Below are 14641 nucleotides of genomic sequence, written 5' to 3' on the forward strand. Positions count from 1 at the left end.
GGCCATCTTTAACATCATGTACTGGCTTTCATCCTCCCTAGTGAGATCAGGGAATGAAGGACCTTCTATCCTTCTATAGGTTGACTGCAGTGGGCCAATAGGAGGCACTAGCTGGCTTAAAGGAGCAGCAGATGTCAGATGGTGGGGCAGCACATTGTATGCCGGTTGAGCAGAATAGGATATGACACCAGGCACAGATTGATTTGGCTGTGTATAGGCTGGATACACAAGGTTATTACTTGAGGGGGGTACTTGAAATGTGGCAAGAAACTGACCATGGCCAGAAGGATGAGTGGGCTGCAAAGACTGTGGCCTAGGTTGGGTAAGAGGCTTACAGGAGGAGAAGGAAGCTGCTGCTGAGGTGGAAGAGTTGTGGGCCTATGACCATCTGTAGTCTGACAGGCTTGTGTTGATACTACTGGCTGAAGGTTAAGGTTAACAGGGCAAGGAAATGGTGAGCTAGACTATGAGGAGTGGGTGCTACTCCTACTCCTAAGCATGTACTGCTGGATTAATATACCCTGATTTCTTACTTCCTCTATTAATTGCTATAGGAGCACAAACTGGGTATCAGGGGTAGGAACTGTTGGAGGAATATATGAATGTTCAGCTTGAAAGGCTGGTACTCTCTCAGATTGAATGGTTGAATGGGGATGTGGAATGGCCTCCTGAGTGTCTCCCTCAGTGGGAAACTCAAGCTTTTCCTTGGACTCACCCTCTCTCCGAGGTTGGTAATGAGGACCAGTATCAAGCATATTTACTGGATGAAGAGGTTGCTGTTCTGGCGTTTCTGCTGTAGATTGTGACTGCCTGAGGATATTGCAGGATAAAATCATCATAACATGCAGGGAGCAGGGCTTGGCGACATGGGTGCTAATGCTGAGACAGTGAGGGCAGGGAGTGACTAGACATATCCACTGATCATCAATGAGATCCGGCTCGAAGGAGCATAAAAAGGAGTTCAGGGGGAATGCATAGGTAGCTAGCTTGAAGCCAGTGGGGCTGTCGATAAGAACAGGTCTAGTCTACTCAGGTACCAGAGTCTTTATTGTACATCCAAGCAGGTAAAGTGTATACTTGTGTGGGTGTGTTACATGTATGTGTGGTTTCTACAAGGAAACAGAAATATAGAGTTTTAGTGCCCCAATAAACAGTGCCAAATCAGGTACAAGGCAAAGTTACATCAAATTCACAGGTAAAGTAATCTAAACAACACATGAGGCTATTTACTCATACTATAAGCTCCTCTAATGCACATTTAAAGAACTAAGGCACATTCCTAAACAGGAAATACAAACATGAAAATAAACATATTTAAGCCAGACTTAAGTCATACAAAAATAATCTTTAAATATCAAATAAAGGCACTTACATGGTCAAATACACATGAAAGGGTAAAAAACTCAGTATTCTGCACAATACAGCTACATACAACAGAAAGGAAGAAGCTGTGGGCACAGGTGCAGTTAATAAAGCCTGTGAGGGAGTCTTGACTGGCTTGAAATTGGATGAGTGGAGATTGGGGCTAATAAGGAATTGAACGGTCTATGAAGGGTGTGGCACTTGTTTCGAGAGTGAAGCTTAGGGACACTGAAACTTCCCAAAACACTCTTAGAAATGAACTGTACCTATGAGTGAAAACATGGTGCCATTTACTCCCAATATGTGGTTTTGAAGCCTTTTTTTTTTTTGTCTTGACTGAGTTTGCAGGAGTTCAAAATTAGAGCTAGAGCATGCGTAGTAGATCATTCCAGTTGTGTGCACATTGAGAGCTATTACCTGAAGTGCAACTTAAGATGGTGCATCAAACCCTACTAAAAGTGGTAAGTACAGCGTTATTAATTAACATGTAAAATGCAAGTATTACCATTGTCAAGAAAAGATTTTACAGCTTTGAGTTGTGATGGACTGAGCTACCATTTGCTAGCCAGCTGACATTGGCCACTCAAGCATCATTTGTTAATCAAAGTAATGTAAGTATAAGTAGCTAATGCAATGTACCAATTGAAAATATACTGGTAAATATCAGTAAAATAAGCTAGCTTAGACGTCAAAATGAACAACATACCAGAAAAATAAAAACAACTTCCCACCGAGGGTCTGTTAGAATAGTTTACAGAAGAACAAGACATGGCAAGAGCTTCACGTATGTGTTGGAAAGTGTGTGCATTCATGATGCTTGACTGTCATAATCAAACTGCCAATCACCTCATCAACCACACCCTTTCAATTATCTTCAAATAGCTCCTACAAAACATGGTTATCATTAGGAAAAATATTGGCGGAGATATCAAGGTCAACTGAACTTGAAAACGACAGAACATGTAAATGTTTAAATGAATGAATGTTTCACTATACAAATTCTAGAAGTCAAGTATTCATGAATCATATGGAAAAATGCCCACTGCACTATATTTCAGTGTGAACAGAGTCACCCTGGAAGTAGCCTATTCTGCATGCTTTGTTTTCTGCTTAAGTATGTGTACCTTGGAACCTTATTTTGTTTTCATAAATGATATGATAAAATGGTATGACATTTGTGAACGTCTTGAACATCCCGTCCCAGATTAATCCCCCTTTGCTGTTATAATAACCCCACTCTTCTGGGAAGGATTTCCACTAGATTTTAGAGTGTGGCTGTGGGGATTTGGTCATTCGGCCACAAGAGCATTAGTGATGTCAGGCACTAATGTTGGGCAAGAAGACCTGGGGAGAGGTTGGTGTTTCTGCTCATCCCAAATGTGTTCAATGGGAATGAGGTCAAGGCTCTGTGCAGGCCACTGAAGTTCTTCTACACCAACCTTGGCAAACCATGTCTTTATGGACCTTGCTTTGTGCACAGGGACATTGTCATGATGGAACATGTTTGGGCTAGGCTCGTTAGTTCAAGTGATATTAGTGACGTCATGTTATTGCCATCTGGTTGTCGAAACTTGAACGTGCAGCCGAAATGCAAAATCCCTGCAGCCAACATAAAACTGCGGGCCACTCAAGAGGCTTCATACACAGTACAGCGCGCGAGCTTTCTACAGCCAGTGGCCACGTCGAACTTTAGGTGGGTTTCTTTCTATCGGTGCATTTTATCATTTATTTACGGAGAATATTGTGTGTGTATGTATTTATGTATGTATGTAAGTATGCATATATGTTTGTATGTATGCATGCACGTATGTATATGTATACTATTATATAACTTAAGAATTAAATAAGCTAATAGCTGTTTAATGATTTATAACTATTATTACACTTTAACATGTTAATCCTTAAAACAATGTAGCCTGTATAAGATATGTAGTATTATTAAGCAGTGGGCTGAATACAACTTAAACATCAAACTACAAATTCAATATTCAAAACTGCAGATGTGATTGTAGATAAGCAGGCGGTGGAGAATTTCGCTTATTTCTCTTTGCTGTTTTGAATGCGTCTCAAATGGTGCTTATCATTCCCTTGCAGACGTTCACCAAAATTCACATACTGCACATCCGTGAAGAACTCGTGTTTTACCGGCAAACCTGGTAATCAGAAGGCGCGTTAAGTTCTCCGCTGATGGTGGATTGTAGTTTAGCGTGTGGGCACAAACGGCAAAGTGTTCGCTCCACTGCGCGCTGCGGTGCTTCTGACGCGCGATGGAGAACCTTCAGAAAGATGCGACTTTCTGGCCGCTGAACAGATCACGGAGTGAGTCGAGCAGCGGAAACGAAAGTATAGCTGCAAACCGAACCGAGAACCCTCTGAAGCGCAACGAGGAGGTGGCCAAAGTGGAAGTGGCAGTGTTGTTTGTGGTGCTGCTGCTCGCACTGGCCGGTAACCTGTGCGTACTGGCGGCGCTTCACGCGAGCAAACGCGCGCGCTCGCGCATGCATTTCTTCATGAAACACCTGAGCATCGCGGATCTGGTGGTGGCCATCTTCCAGGTGCTGCCGCAGCTCATCTGGGATATCACGTTCCGCTTCTATGGGCCAGACTTCTTGTGCCGCTTGGTGAAGTATCTGCAGGTGGTGGGGATGTTTGCCTCCACATACCTGCTTGTGCTGATGTCCGTGGACAGGTGCCTTGCAGTATGCCAGCCTCTCCGCTCACTGCGGCGCAGGAAGGACCGTGAGTACGTTCTCGGGTCATGGCTCCTGAGCCTGCTGCTCAGCCTCCCACAGACATATATCTTCTCCCTCAAGGAAGTGGGCCAGGGGGTCTATGACTGCTGGGGAGACTTTGTGCAGCCATGGGGGGCAAAAGCCTACATAACCTGGATAAGCCTTACCATCTACATCATACCTGTTACCATTCTGAGTGTGTGTTATGGCCTCACAAGTTTTAAGATATGGCAAAACTTCAAGCAGAAGAGCAGAAAGGATCAGCCTCTAAGATTGTCTGGGGAGCTGGCCGATAGTGCAGCACTTTCACGCGTCAGCAGTGTGAGACTATGGCACCAAGAGAGGGTAATTTTATTAACGAGAGAAAAGATAGAAAGATAAAAAGAAAAGATATGTGTTCAGCTTTGGGGTTATAATGTCAGCTTGAGTCACAGGTTGGCAGTTTCCTTGTTCTTACACAGCAGAACTAAGTCATCACATAATTATCATGTTGAGAAAATGTGTTTGAGTATTGAAACCATCCTGTGCTGGAGATGGTGCACCCTGTCTTGAACTTATTATTATTATTATTAACGGACGGACGGCGGGTGGGGAGATCATGGTGTTCGTGTGCTTCTTTTAACGACATATAATAACTGAACGATTATTTGCTGCTTGTCAGGGGCAGGACGTGCAGCATTTGTGCTCTTTTCTGTACTTTGACTCGGAGCAGAAGAGCTACTCCGGCTTCTACTCGCAGGAGAGCGAGTGTTGCCATCTTCACCACCCTGGGAGCGTTTAAAAAACGTAGATATTTTCGTCTGTTTTTCAGGTGGTTGATGCGACATATTCTCCGCGCGCTCTCTGTCCGCCGGTGGGAGTGTACTGCTTACCTGTTACCGCACGTGTGTGTGTGTGTGTGTGTGTGCGCGCGCGCGCATCGTGGGGGAACTCCGCCGCGCGCGATACAGAGCAGAGAATTGTAAACGCGCGAACATATAGAGACAGAAATCACGTGCCGTCGTGAAATAAGATAAATAACATAAGGCTATTTAGTTTGTTTAATAAACGAACAAGGTATAGACCTGTTCTACAGGAAAGGTAACCTTACATAAAAGATTTTTTTTTAACTTTATATAATGGAGACTTGATCTCTAGTGCAAATGTTATGAAAGAATGTAAGGCTCTTTATCTTTTATTCTGTGGTGTTGGTAAAATGTTTGCAAATTGCTTGCCATACTAATAGATGAAAATATAGCAGAAATAAATTACACCGTTCAAACTTCTCTCTTTCTCCCTCACCCACTTCCACACAAACACACATATTCATCCATACACACACACACACACATATATATGTACATACATGTTTAGACAATTGCTCAGCAGGCTAGCAGTCCAGAACAGTTTGGAAAAAAAAAAAGGTTTTGACTACTTCATTTGAGTAATAAGCTCACCTACTGAAAACATGGCGCAGTCTATATAATTTCTCAGTGGGGCTGGAATTAAATCTACCTTTGACAAGAACATGTTACAGTAACTCATGTTACTGCATAGATTTAAGAATGAAGAAAGATGAATGAACATGAGAAAAGCTCAGTAGAGGACTTCAAAGACTCCAGGTCTGAGCCCTAAATGTTGCATGACATCAAAAGGGTTCCTTTACTATATATCTCAGCAAGATTATGAATGTCAATAATGCGTTATTTGCTAGAAGATTGTGCGTGGCTATACCTGCTGTGCTAAAATGATGGAATCCATATGCTGGTAGAGAACATTCTGTCCTATCTTGCCAACAGTTTTTTTCCGATGATTTCAGAAAATAAAAAAATAAACAGGAAATTGCAAAAATAAAATAAAAGAGGAAATTGCAGTGTATTTCCGCAGCAGATCTTAATCACTTTGCTCATATTTAATTTGTTTCAATGAGTTTACAGTGGAATATTGAGTAAATTGAATGCACTTAGAGCTCTCCCAAAAATTATCCATCCGAATTAGATCAGTTTGTTGAAGGTTATCAATAGGCTCTTCTTATGAAACTGAATCTCACTACAAATAAAAATGGCTCCCTGTGTCTTCTAAGTCATGTAAAATAGCAAATTATAATTTTTAGAATTTTTACTATAGTAGCTGTTTAAAAAAACAAACCCAGTTGGATCCATTGCTGTTGTGTTAGCATGTATAATACAGGGCAGTTGTAGAGGGAAAAGATATTCTGTATTTTACACTATTTTGCTTGAACCAATAAGCATGAAAATCCTTAAAAAGAAGGGAAGAATTTATCTGAAAGAGTGGAAAAATGCAAAGAGGACCTAACTGATCACTTTAAATAATACTGGAAATACTGAACTATGTAAGATGTTTTAGGATTTCTGGAGGAACTCTTCCCAAGGGTATAGTAACTATACTGTAGGTTTCAAATGAATGTCATTTCTGTTGGTTAGCAAAACACTGGGGCTTCTTCTCAGGAGAAAAATTAACAAGAAGTTAGATTTGTTGGTATAGCTGGGAAGGTCGTCTAATGAGGCAGTCCAGCTGTCCATGGTACATGAAACAAGATAAATTAGTAAATAATTTCGTAAATGAACACTCTGTAACAGTGTAATTTACAGTTGTCACCTGACCAGACTGATTGCTCTCATTTGTGCTCTGTCTTTATGGACATGACAGCTAGCTAAGAAGGCAGTTGAATAACTAGAAGCTATGACTTGGTGACAGTTAACAATAATGATGATCATTATTTACACAGTATTTTTCTACAACTATAAATCTACACACTTAAAAAATGTATGTCTCTCTGGGGGAGCCTGTCAGAGACTGAGGCTCTGAGTTAGTAAAGTTTTGTGTGTGTATAAGTTTGTGCAGTCTCAATAGCAGGCATGAAAAACATGCAGGGTCTACAGAGGATTGTGTCTTTTACATGAGCAAAAATAATGTGTTGTCGGGATTTGTGCATTTGCCATGATAAATATGTAATCTGAGGCATTTCTACCTATGTGAAAAAATACAGGATGGATTCAATTCAAATAGATTATTTTTGCAATGCAATTTAACCTGCAATGCAATTTACTAAGTTTCAAAGTCCCTTTGGAAGCAGACATTATGGGTGCAAATTAACATGACTCAAATGTAGGTATTATATATGTGGAAGTCAGTTTCTGCCAGTTGTAGACAACATTATCCCATTCACTAGGTGTAATAATGAGAGGGTTTATCAGGATTATGTTGCATCTTCTCAGAACGATAAAAAAAAAATTGAAAGGATGACTGAATATTACCTTGACATAGGCTGTGAAAAGGTTTCATTCACACCTATGAACAAAACATATAGTTTTATTTTGTGTTCATATTGTATTTTGAAATGTTTTTTGATGCATGTCATAGCCTTTTATTTGGCATAATTCTGAACATGCAGTTATGCTTTATTTGTACATGCAGTTTATCCCCTTACACAAGCAAATTGGCACATTATTTGGGATGTCTCTATTATAAAGGGTTCCAAGTAGAAGCCTTTTGGAAAGCTAAGAACCCTTAATTAGCTGAATAATTTTTTTCTGGGAGTGCATGAAAATAAATGAGAAGTATAAAATATAAGAGAGAATACACAGAACTATAATAATAATAATAATAATAATAATAATAATAATAATAATAAAAACCCAGTTAAAAATATGTTTTAATTTATGTAAAAATTAAAATTTTATTTAAATTTAAAATGTAAAAAATATAATGAAAATTAAATAAATTCAATCTAAAAAAATTATTTTACTGGATAACTAATATTTACTTTCATCAAGGACCTTATTTGTAGCTTTCGGTTTCGCAGAGTAGCTCTAGAGCAAAATTAACAACCTTAATCGAGACAGACTTGGTATGTAACTTCAGCATTTCTGCTATATCAAAATTTCAGAAAAAGAAGTTTCTATTCCTCCAAGTTTTTTTGCCTTTGAGTCTTCAATTTTGTAAAACTGTGCTGCAGACTCTTGTCAAAGTGATATGTATAATTGCGTATCATTGCCGTAGAAGTAACAGCCAACATTATGTTTGAAAATTCCATGTCTTCGAGGCTGTACACTACCAGTTGAAAGCTTACATAAACCTGCTCACAGAAGGGTTTTCATCACTATTTTGTACTACAGGGCGTCTCAAAAGGGGGAAATGAGCATTTATTGGCAAAATGTAACTTTATTTACAAAACATCCTCTACATGATTGCCATTTCTTTGTAAACACACACTCGTCATCTCTCCCAACTTTGGCAACAGTGTCGTGTGTGATGTGCTTGCCATGTTTCCTGTTAAAGCCCATGTCAAAGGCATTCTTAAAGGCTATGTGGAAAAAAAAAAAAAAATTATATATATATATATATATATATATATATATATATATATATATATATATATATAAAGTGTTAGATTAGATATATGCTAAAAAGTGTTAGATTCCCCTAAGAATGGAGACTTTTGGGACACCCTGTATTTTGTCACTATTTAGAATAATAATGAAGACATGAAATAATACAATATGAGATTTTTCCTGATGATGCTTTGTACACTCTTGGCATATTTTCAACCAGTTTCATGATGCCACCACCAAGCCTTTCTTTAAGTTACAGGGATGACTGCATCTTCTAAGTTCTAAATAAAAACTACTTGTTTGGAGAAACGTGTTAAATTTAAGTAAAAACTACTTGTTTTAAATACGTTATGATTCCAAAATAAATCTGTACATGGGCATTCAATTAACAATTTACATTTGTCTTCAAACATAAGCATATGCATAAACATATGGGTTACCGTGACCCTGACCTGGATAAAGTGGTTACTGAAGTTGAATGAAGAAATAAATTAATGAATTACAAGTGCATCCCTTCTATAATCTGATTATGGTTTTTTGAGTCAATTTATTTTCGTTTCATAATGATGACCAAAAAATGGTATTCATTCATACCACAGCATCTTTACTGTAGCAGTAAAGAGGGAATCATGCAAGCTAAGAGCATACAACTTCTTCTTATCCTTACTTTGTAGGATGCTACACTTAGTGATGCATTGCAGAATTTGGAATCAATAATTACATCCAAGGCCAATTTACACCAGCTTCATTTCTGCAGTGTTTTATAAACACATCAGCAGACACCATCCATTTCAAGCAAGGTTTCGGTCCAAAAGTGCTTCTTGAGACACGCATAAAACGTGAGCCCACACACCCTGTTGCATTTGTTTTACATGCTGTCTCTACTAAAATTGCACTGAAGCCCCACATTTCCACTTTTTATACACTATGAAATTTAATATCATAATTTTAATATTGTATAGCCTAATGATTTGTACTACAAGGTGTCCCAAAAGTCTCCATTCATAGGGGACCAGCACCACGTTGGTTGCGCCTTCGTCAGTGGATGTTCGTGGGCGTCCACTTCTTGGGTGGTCCACAATACTTCCAGTCTTTTTTGGAATTTGTTAATAAGTTTGGCAACAGGTAACACTTTTGTGTTGATGTGCTTGCCATGTTTCCTGTTAAAGTTCATCGCAACCTTGTGATGGCTTCCCGATCAGCCATGAGAATGATTTCAATATGTTCTTTTGTCAAAGGCATTCTTAAAGGCGATCTGAATATACATATATATATATATGTCCCAAAGGTCTCCATACATAGGGGAAATTAACAAAATATCTTTATACTAAAAAAGATATTTTGTTAATTTCTCCTATGTGTGGAGACCTTTGGGACACCCTGTATAATGATACTTAGGGTAATCAGAGTAAGTACAAATATGCAGTTTATTCACTGTCCAACTTTTGTGTGTCACAACTGCAGATTTGTACTATAAAGGCACAGTATTTACAGTATATCCAGCACATACACATTAGGAAAGCAAACAACTGTACCACTCGCAGCCTTACAATTTTTCGATCCAATTAGAAATTAGCTAAACACATAGGGGAAAGAGAAGAAAAAGCTGGATAGAAACATATCCAAAATCAACAAATAACTTGCATATAGTGCTGAAATACAGTTTCAGTTTAAGTGACTCAATGCGCTAAACTGAAAGCTACGCTATTTAGCTTTATATCATTTATGACCCAAAACCTTGGAATTTGCTGCCGCCTATTATTACATAGCCAACATCTGTTTGCACGTTTATAAGCAGGGGGTCAAAGTTGTGTTCTATGTCCTATGTTTGGTAGTCAATCCATGGATAACATGACATGAGAGAGGGTGTCCTATAACTTAAAAAGCACATCTTTCTATAGAAAATATAGCAGCAGTAAAAAGCACAAAAACTCTTGGCAGGAAAAGCAGTTGCTATAGGGTTTGGCTTATGTTCCTAGGACAACAAAATAGATACTTTAAGGAATAAAATCAGTCTCTGTTGTTGTCCTAATCTTGTAAACATCAGATAGATCAGACCGGTAGTCATTACAAAAACAGGAAAGGGCTAGATAACAACAGAGCACTTCATAAATGACCAACAGAAAACCAGTTGGCTTCAGGCCATATGCCGGCTAGATTGGCAGCTGGGCTAGGACTAACGCAGTGGTGGCTCAACAGTTAAGGCTCTGGGTTACCAATTAGATGGTTGGGGATTCAAGCTCCAGTATCACTAAGCTGCCACTGTTGGGCCTTTGAGCAAGGTCCTTAACCTTCTGTGCTCCATTTCTGACCCACAGACTTCCTAAAAAGCTGGGATATGCAAAGAAAATTTCTCTGTGATGTAATTTGTGATGTAAATTGTAAGTGATAAATAAAAGCTTCTTATCCTGAACTAAGAATGACCTCATAAGCAGTGTGCAAATTGTGAACAAAATACCATTCATTGTTTCATACCATTCTGGTTTCTTAATAGGAAAGATGGGAGTGATATATTGGCTATGATGTTAATCAGAATTTGGAAACATTCTAATTAGTATTGAGTCATGTGCACACCACAATCCGATTGCCTGATTCAGGTTAAGACAATATTCTGATTCCCCAAATTCTGATTCCTGCCACTGGAATATGCCTGTTTTAATTGTAAATTTGTTGCATTTAAACATGTTATTCAGAAACTCCACTGAAAGGAGATATATGTGCATGCTCAGACCACAAGGAATTGCTAGGTATTTCGGAATGGCACCTCAGGCCAACAACAGCCATATATAAACATTGTATTTGCAATATGGCTGCAACCTGAATAGTCTGACAAGAATAATAATGGGAAAGATGGTTGTATGATGGTGGTATTTACTGTTGGTGAGCTAATTTTAGTTTGTGAAGTCTTTAAATACATCAAAGGTTAGAATTACAACATACCCCTGTGACAGGACATTAGGTGTACTCAACAAATGACACCTGTAAATAACTTATCCATTCAGTTTGGACTGTGCCTACATTGAATGGATCATCAAGTGCTTTTGTCTATCTATAAAAAAAATCCTAGGGTATTTCCCCTTGTCAGTCACATGCCGTTGAGCACTGGCCTGATCTGTCCAAAGTCCTGTGGGGACATGAAAAACAACATTGGAACAACATCTAATGGCACTAACAAGTAAAATGTATTTTTACATAAGCCTATGTCATCTTGTTTGATTTATTTCTGTTTTTAAAAGATTTTTTTTTGCCCATTTACTATGCTATACAAATATGATGAGGCTTAATCAATATGTTCTACAAATCAGTTATTCTGGCCACTTTAGATTATCAGTGACATGCCTTTTTTATATTTCTTTCTCTTTGACTTTAGCAATAGGCAATTGACCGTAACTGCTATTTAAGAGTTTTATATTAATTGTAAATGAGTCCTGTAATAACAAATTCTCTAATCTTACGATGACAGCAAATTTTGTTTATGAATATATGATTATGGATCTCAGATGGCAGTTTGTGTTAATGGATCTCAGTCAGCAGCAGCAAATACTGTACAGTAACTGCAGTGTGTACTAAAATACATTTTTATGTCTTCTAGAAATGGCATTCATTATTACCATGCTTCTGGCTAGCCTGAACAGTTGCTGTAACCCCTGGATCTACATGTTCTTTGCTGGCCACCTGTTCCGTGACCTGATGCACAACTGCCTGATAACATTACGCTGTAACTGTGTGGGCCAGCAGAGTCCTAATGGCCATGCAGGAGAAATAGTGATGAAGGACACTGGCAGCCAGAGGAGCCTCACTCAAACATCAACTATGTAACACAGCAGACTGCAAGGAAGGCAAGAGAAATGAGGACAAACTCTCTGCAAACCATGGCTGCAAATGGGGAAAACACCTACATATAGTTGACTTACAGAGGCTTTTTGGTCTGCACTTTACTGACTTGTACTATAAGAAAAGGTATTCATATGGACAGATACAATCATTAAAGACCTGATAATAAACCTCAGGACCAATGTATTAAAATACATATTGCAGTTTAATTCTCTACAGAAACAAAAACTACCACTAACTATTGTCTCAAAGCACACTGGCCAGCCACACACCAGCGAAATACTTAATATTTTTGCATTTGAACATATTCATCTGTCCCACACCACCCTATTCCAGAATGTATTATTTGTGTTATTGCACTGGACTAATGGCAACAGTTAAACTCCAGCAGTGAAAGCCCTGTAATGGTTTTTATTACTAAACTACTCTGGAGACATTAATAGGTCATGTCCAGTTCATTTTGTCCTTGCCAACCTAAATTTGTTGCTGAAACCAGTTGTGTCTTCTTCCCTTACCCATTTACTCAGCACTTGCTTGACTACTTTAGAGCTGAATTAGACACAGTTACTTCTCACAAAAAATACTACATTATAAAAAAGTCCTTATCATATGTTGTAGAACAAAATATGCTGTATTATGACCATGTGTAAATAAAATATATTTAGTAAAAACAAGAATCTATCTATCTATCTATCTATCTATATATATATTTATGACTTCTACATTATTGATTCAGTACAAAAACATTTTAGAATTCCAAACATTAGTTTTCCAGCACAAAATTAAATGTTACAGAAAAATGTTTGTTTGTCAGTAAAGAAAGCAGCATGTTACATAAGAGACCACTTTTCAGACAAAAAACATAATGAAGGCTGCTGGGTTTTGCTGCAAAAATAAGAAGCAAGTGTGACAGTCAAAGTATCCAGAAGAACTGTCGCTGGTTCTGTATATATATCAGCCATAACGTTATGACCACCTGCCTAATATTGTGTTGGTCCCCTTTTCCTGCCAAAATAGCCCTGACCCATAGAGGCATGGACTCCACTAGATCCTAATGCTGTGGCATCTGGCACAAACACGTTAACAGCAGATCCTTTAAGTCCTGTAAGTTGCGAGGTGGGGCCTTCATGGATCGGACTTGATGGCCAGCACACCCCACAGATTGCATTGAGATCTGGGGAATTTGGAGGCCAAGTCAACACCTTGAACTCTTTGTCATGTTGCTTGAACCATTCCTGAACAATTTTTACAGTGTAGCAGGGCGCTATATCCTGCCGAAAGAGGTCACTTCCATTAGGGAATACTGTTGCCATGAAGGGGTGTACCTGGTCTGCAACAATGTTTAGTTTGGTGGTATGTGTCAAAATAGCATCCACATGAATGCCAGGACCCAAAGTTTTCCAGCAGAACATTGCCCAGAGCATCACACTGCCTCCACCAGCTTGAGTTCTTCCCATAGTGCATGCTGGTGCCATCTCTTCCCCAGGTAAACGATGCACAAGCACCCGGCCTTCCACATTATCAGACTAGGCCACCTTCTTCCATTGCTCTGTGGTCCAGTTCTGATGCTCACCTGTCCATTGTAGGCACTTTTGGCAGTGGACAGAGGTCAGCATGGGCACTCTGACAGGTCTGTAGCTACACAGCCCCATACGCAGCAAGCTGCGATGCACTGTGTGTTCTGACACCTTTCTATCATAGCCATCTTTAACTTTTCAGCAATTTGTGCTACAATAGCTCTTCTGTGGGATCAGACCAGACGGACTAGCCTTCACTCCCCACGCGCATCAGTGAGCCTTGGGCGCCCATGACCCTGTCACTAGTTCACCAGTTGTCCTTCCTTGGACCACTTTTGGTAGGTACTAACCACTGCATACCGGGAACACCCCACAAGGCCTGCCGTTTTAAAGATGCTCTGACCCAATCATTTAGCCATCACAATTTGGCCATTGTCAAAGTCTCTCTAATCCTTACGCTTGCCCATTTTTCCTGTTTCCAACACATCAACTTCGAGAACTAACTGGTCACTTGCTGCCTAATACATCTCAACCCTTGACAGGTGCTATTGTAACGAGATAATCAATATTATTCACTTCACCTGTCAGTGGTCATAATGTTATGGCTGATCATTGTATGTCAACATATATGTGACAATTTATTAAAATAGAAGGTTTTTGGACTCTCTAGTACGAGTAGACTAGTAGTAGTCTCAGGGGAAGGAGATGTTTCAACTGTCCACACACCCAAACACTGAAAAAGCTGCAGGGCCTGATGTTATTCTGTGCCAAGTCTACATATTGTTACAAATCACTCCAATTAACATATTTCAAATGTTAACTAGCTTGTGTTGGCCATCTACAATTGTTTTCTGATTAATAC

General features: G+C 39.1%; 1 protein-coding gene across 1 annotated transcript; it reads left to right on the plus strand.

Annotated features, from left to right (window-relative positions):
• Positions 1-3415: 3415 nt before the first annotated feature.
• On the plus strand, positions 3416-12855 carry LOC113533905 (isotocin receptor-like). Its single transcript, XM_053242420.1, has 2 exons — positions 3416-4461; positions 12021-12855. Exons 1-2 carry the CDS (start codon positions 3630-3632, stop codon positions 12245-12247), a joined length of 1059 nt encoding a protein of 352 aa, XP_053098395.1. The 5' UTR covers positions 3416-3629; the 3' UTR covers positions 12248-12855.
• The last annotated feature ends 1786 nt before the right edge of the window (positions 12856-14641 follow it).

The sequence above is a fragment of the Pangasianodon hypophthalmus genome, chromosome 2 (genome assembly GCF_027358585.1).
Source record: "Pangasianodon hypophthalmus isolate fPanHyp1 chromosome 2, fPanHyp1.pri, whole genome shotgun sequence".
NCBI classification, from domain to species: Eukaryota; Metazoa; Chordata; class Actinopteri; order Siluriformes; family Pangasiidae; genus Pangasianodon; species Pangasianodon hypophthalmus.

Excerpts from the sequence above, each read along its gene's own strand:
- LOC113533905 (XM_053242420.1), top strand. The coding sequence starts at position 3,630 with ATGGAGAACCTTCAGAAAGATGCGACTTTCTGGCCGCTGAACAGATCA. Across the intron at positions 4,462-12,020 it reads AATTTTATTAACGAGAGAAA|AAATGGCATTCATTATTACC; the intron begins AGATAGAAAGAT and ends TATGTCTTCTAG.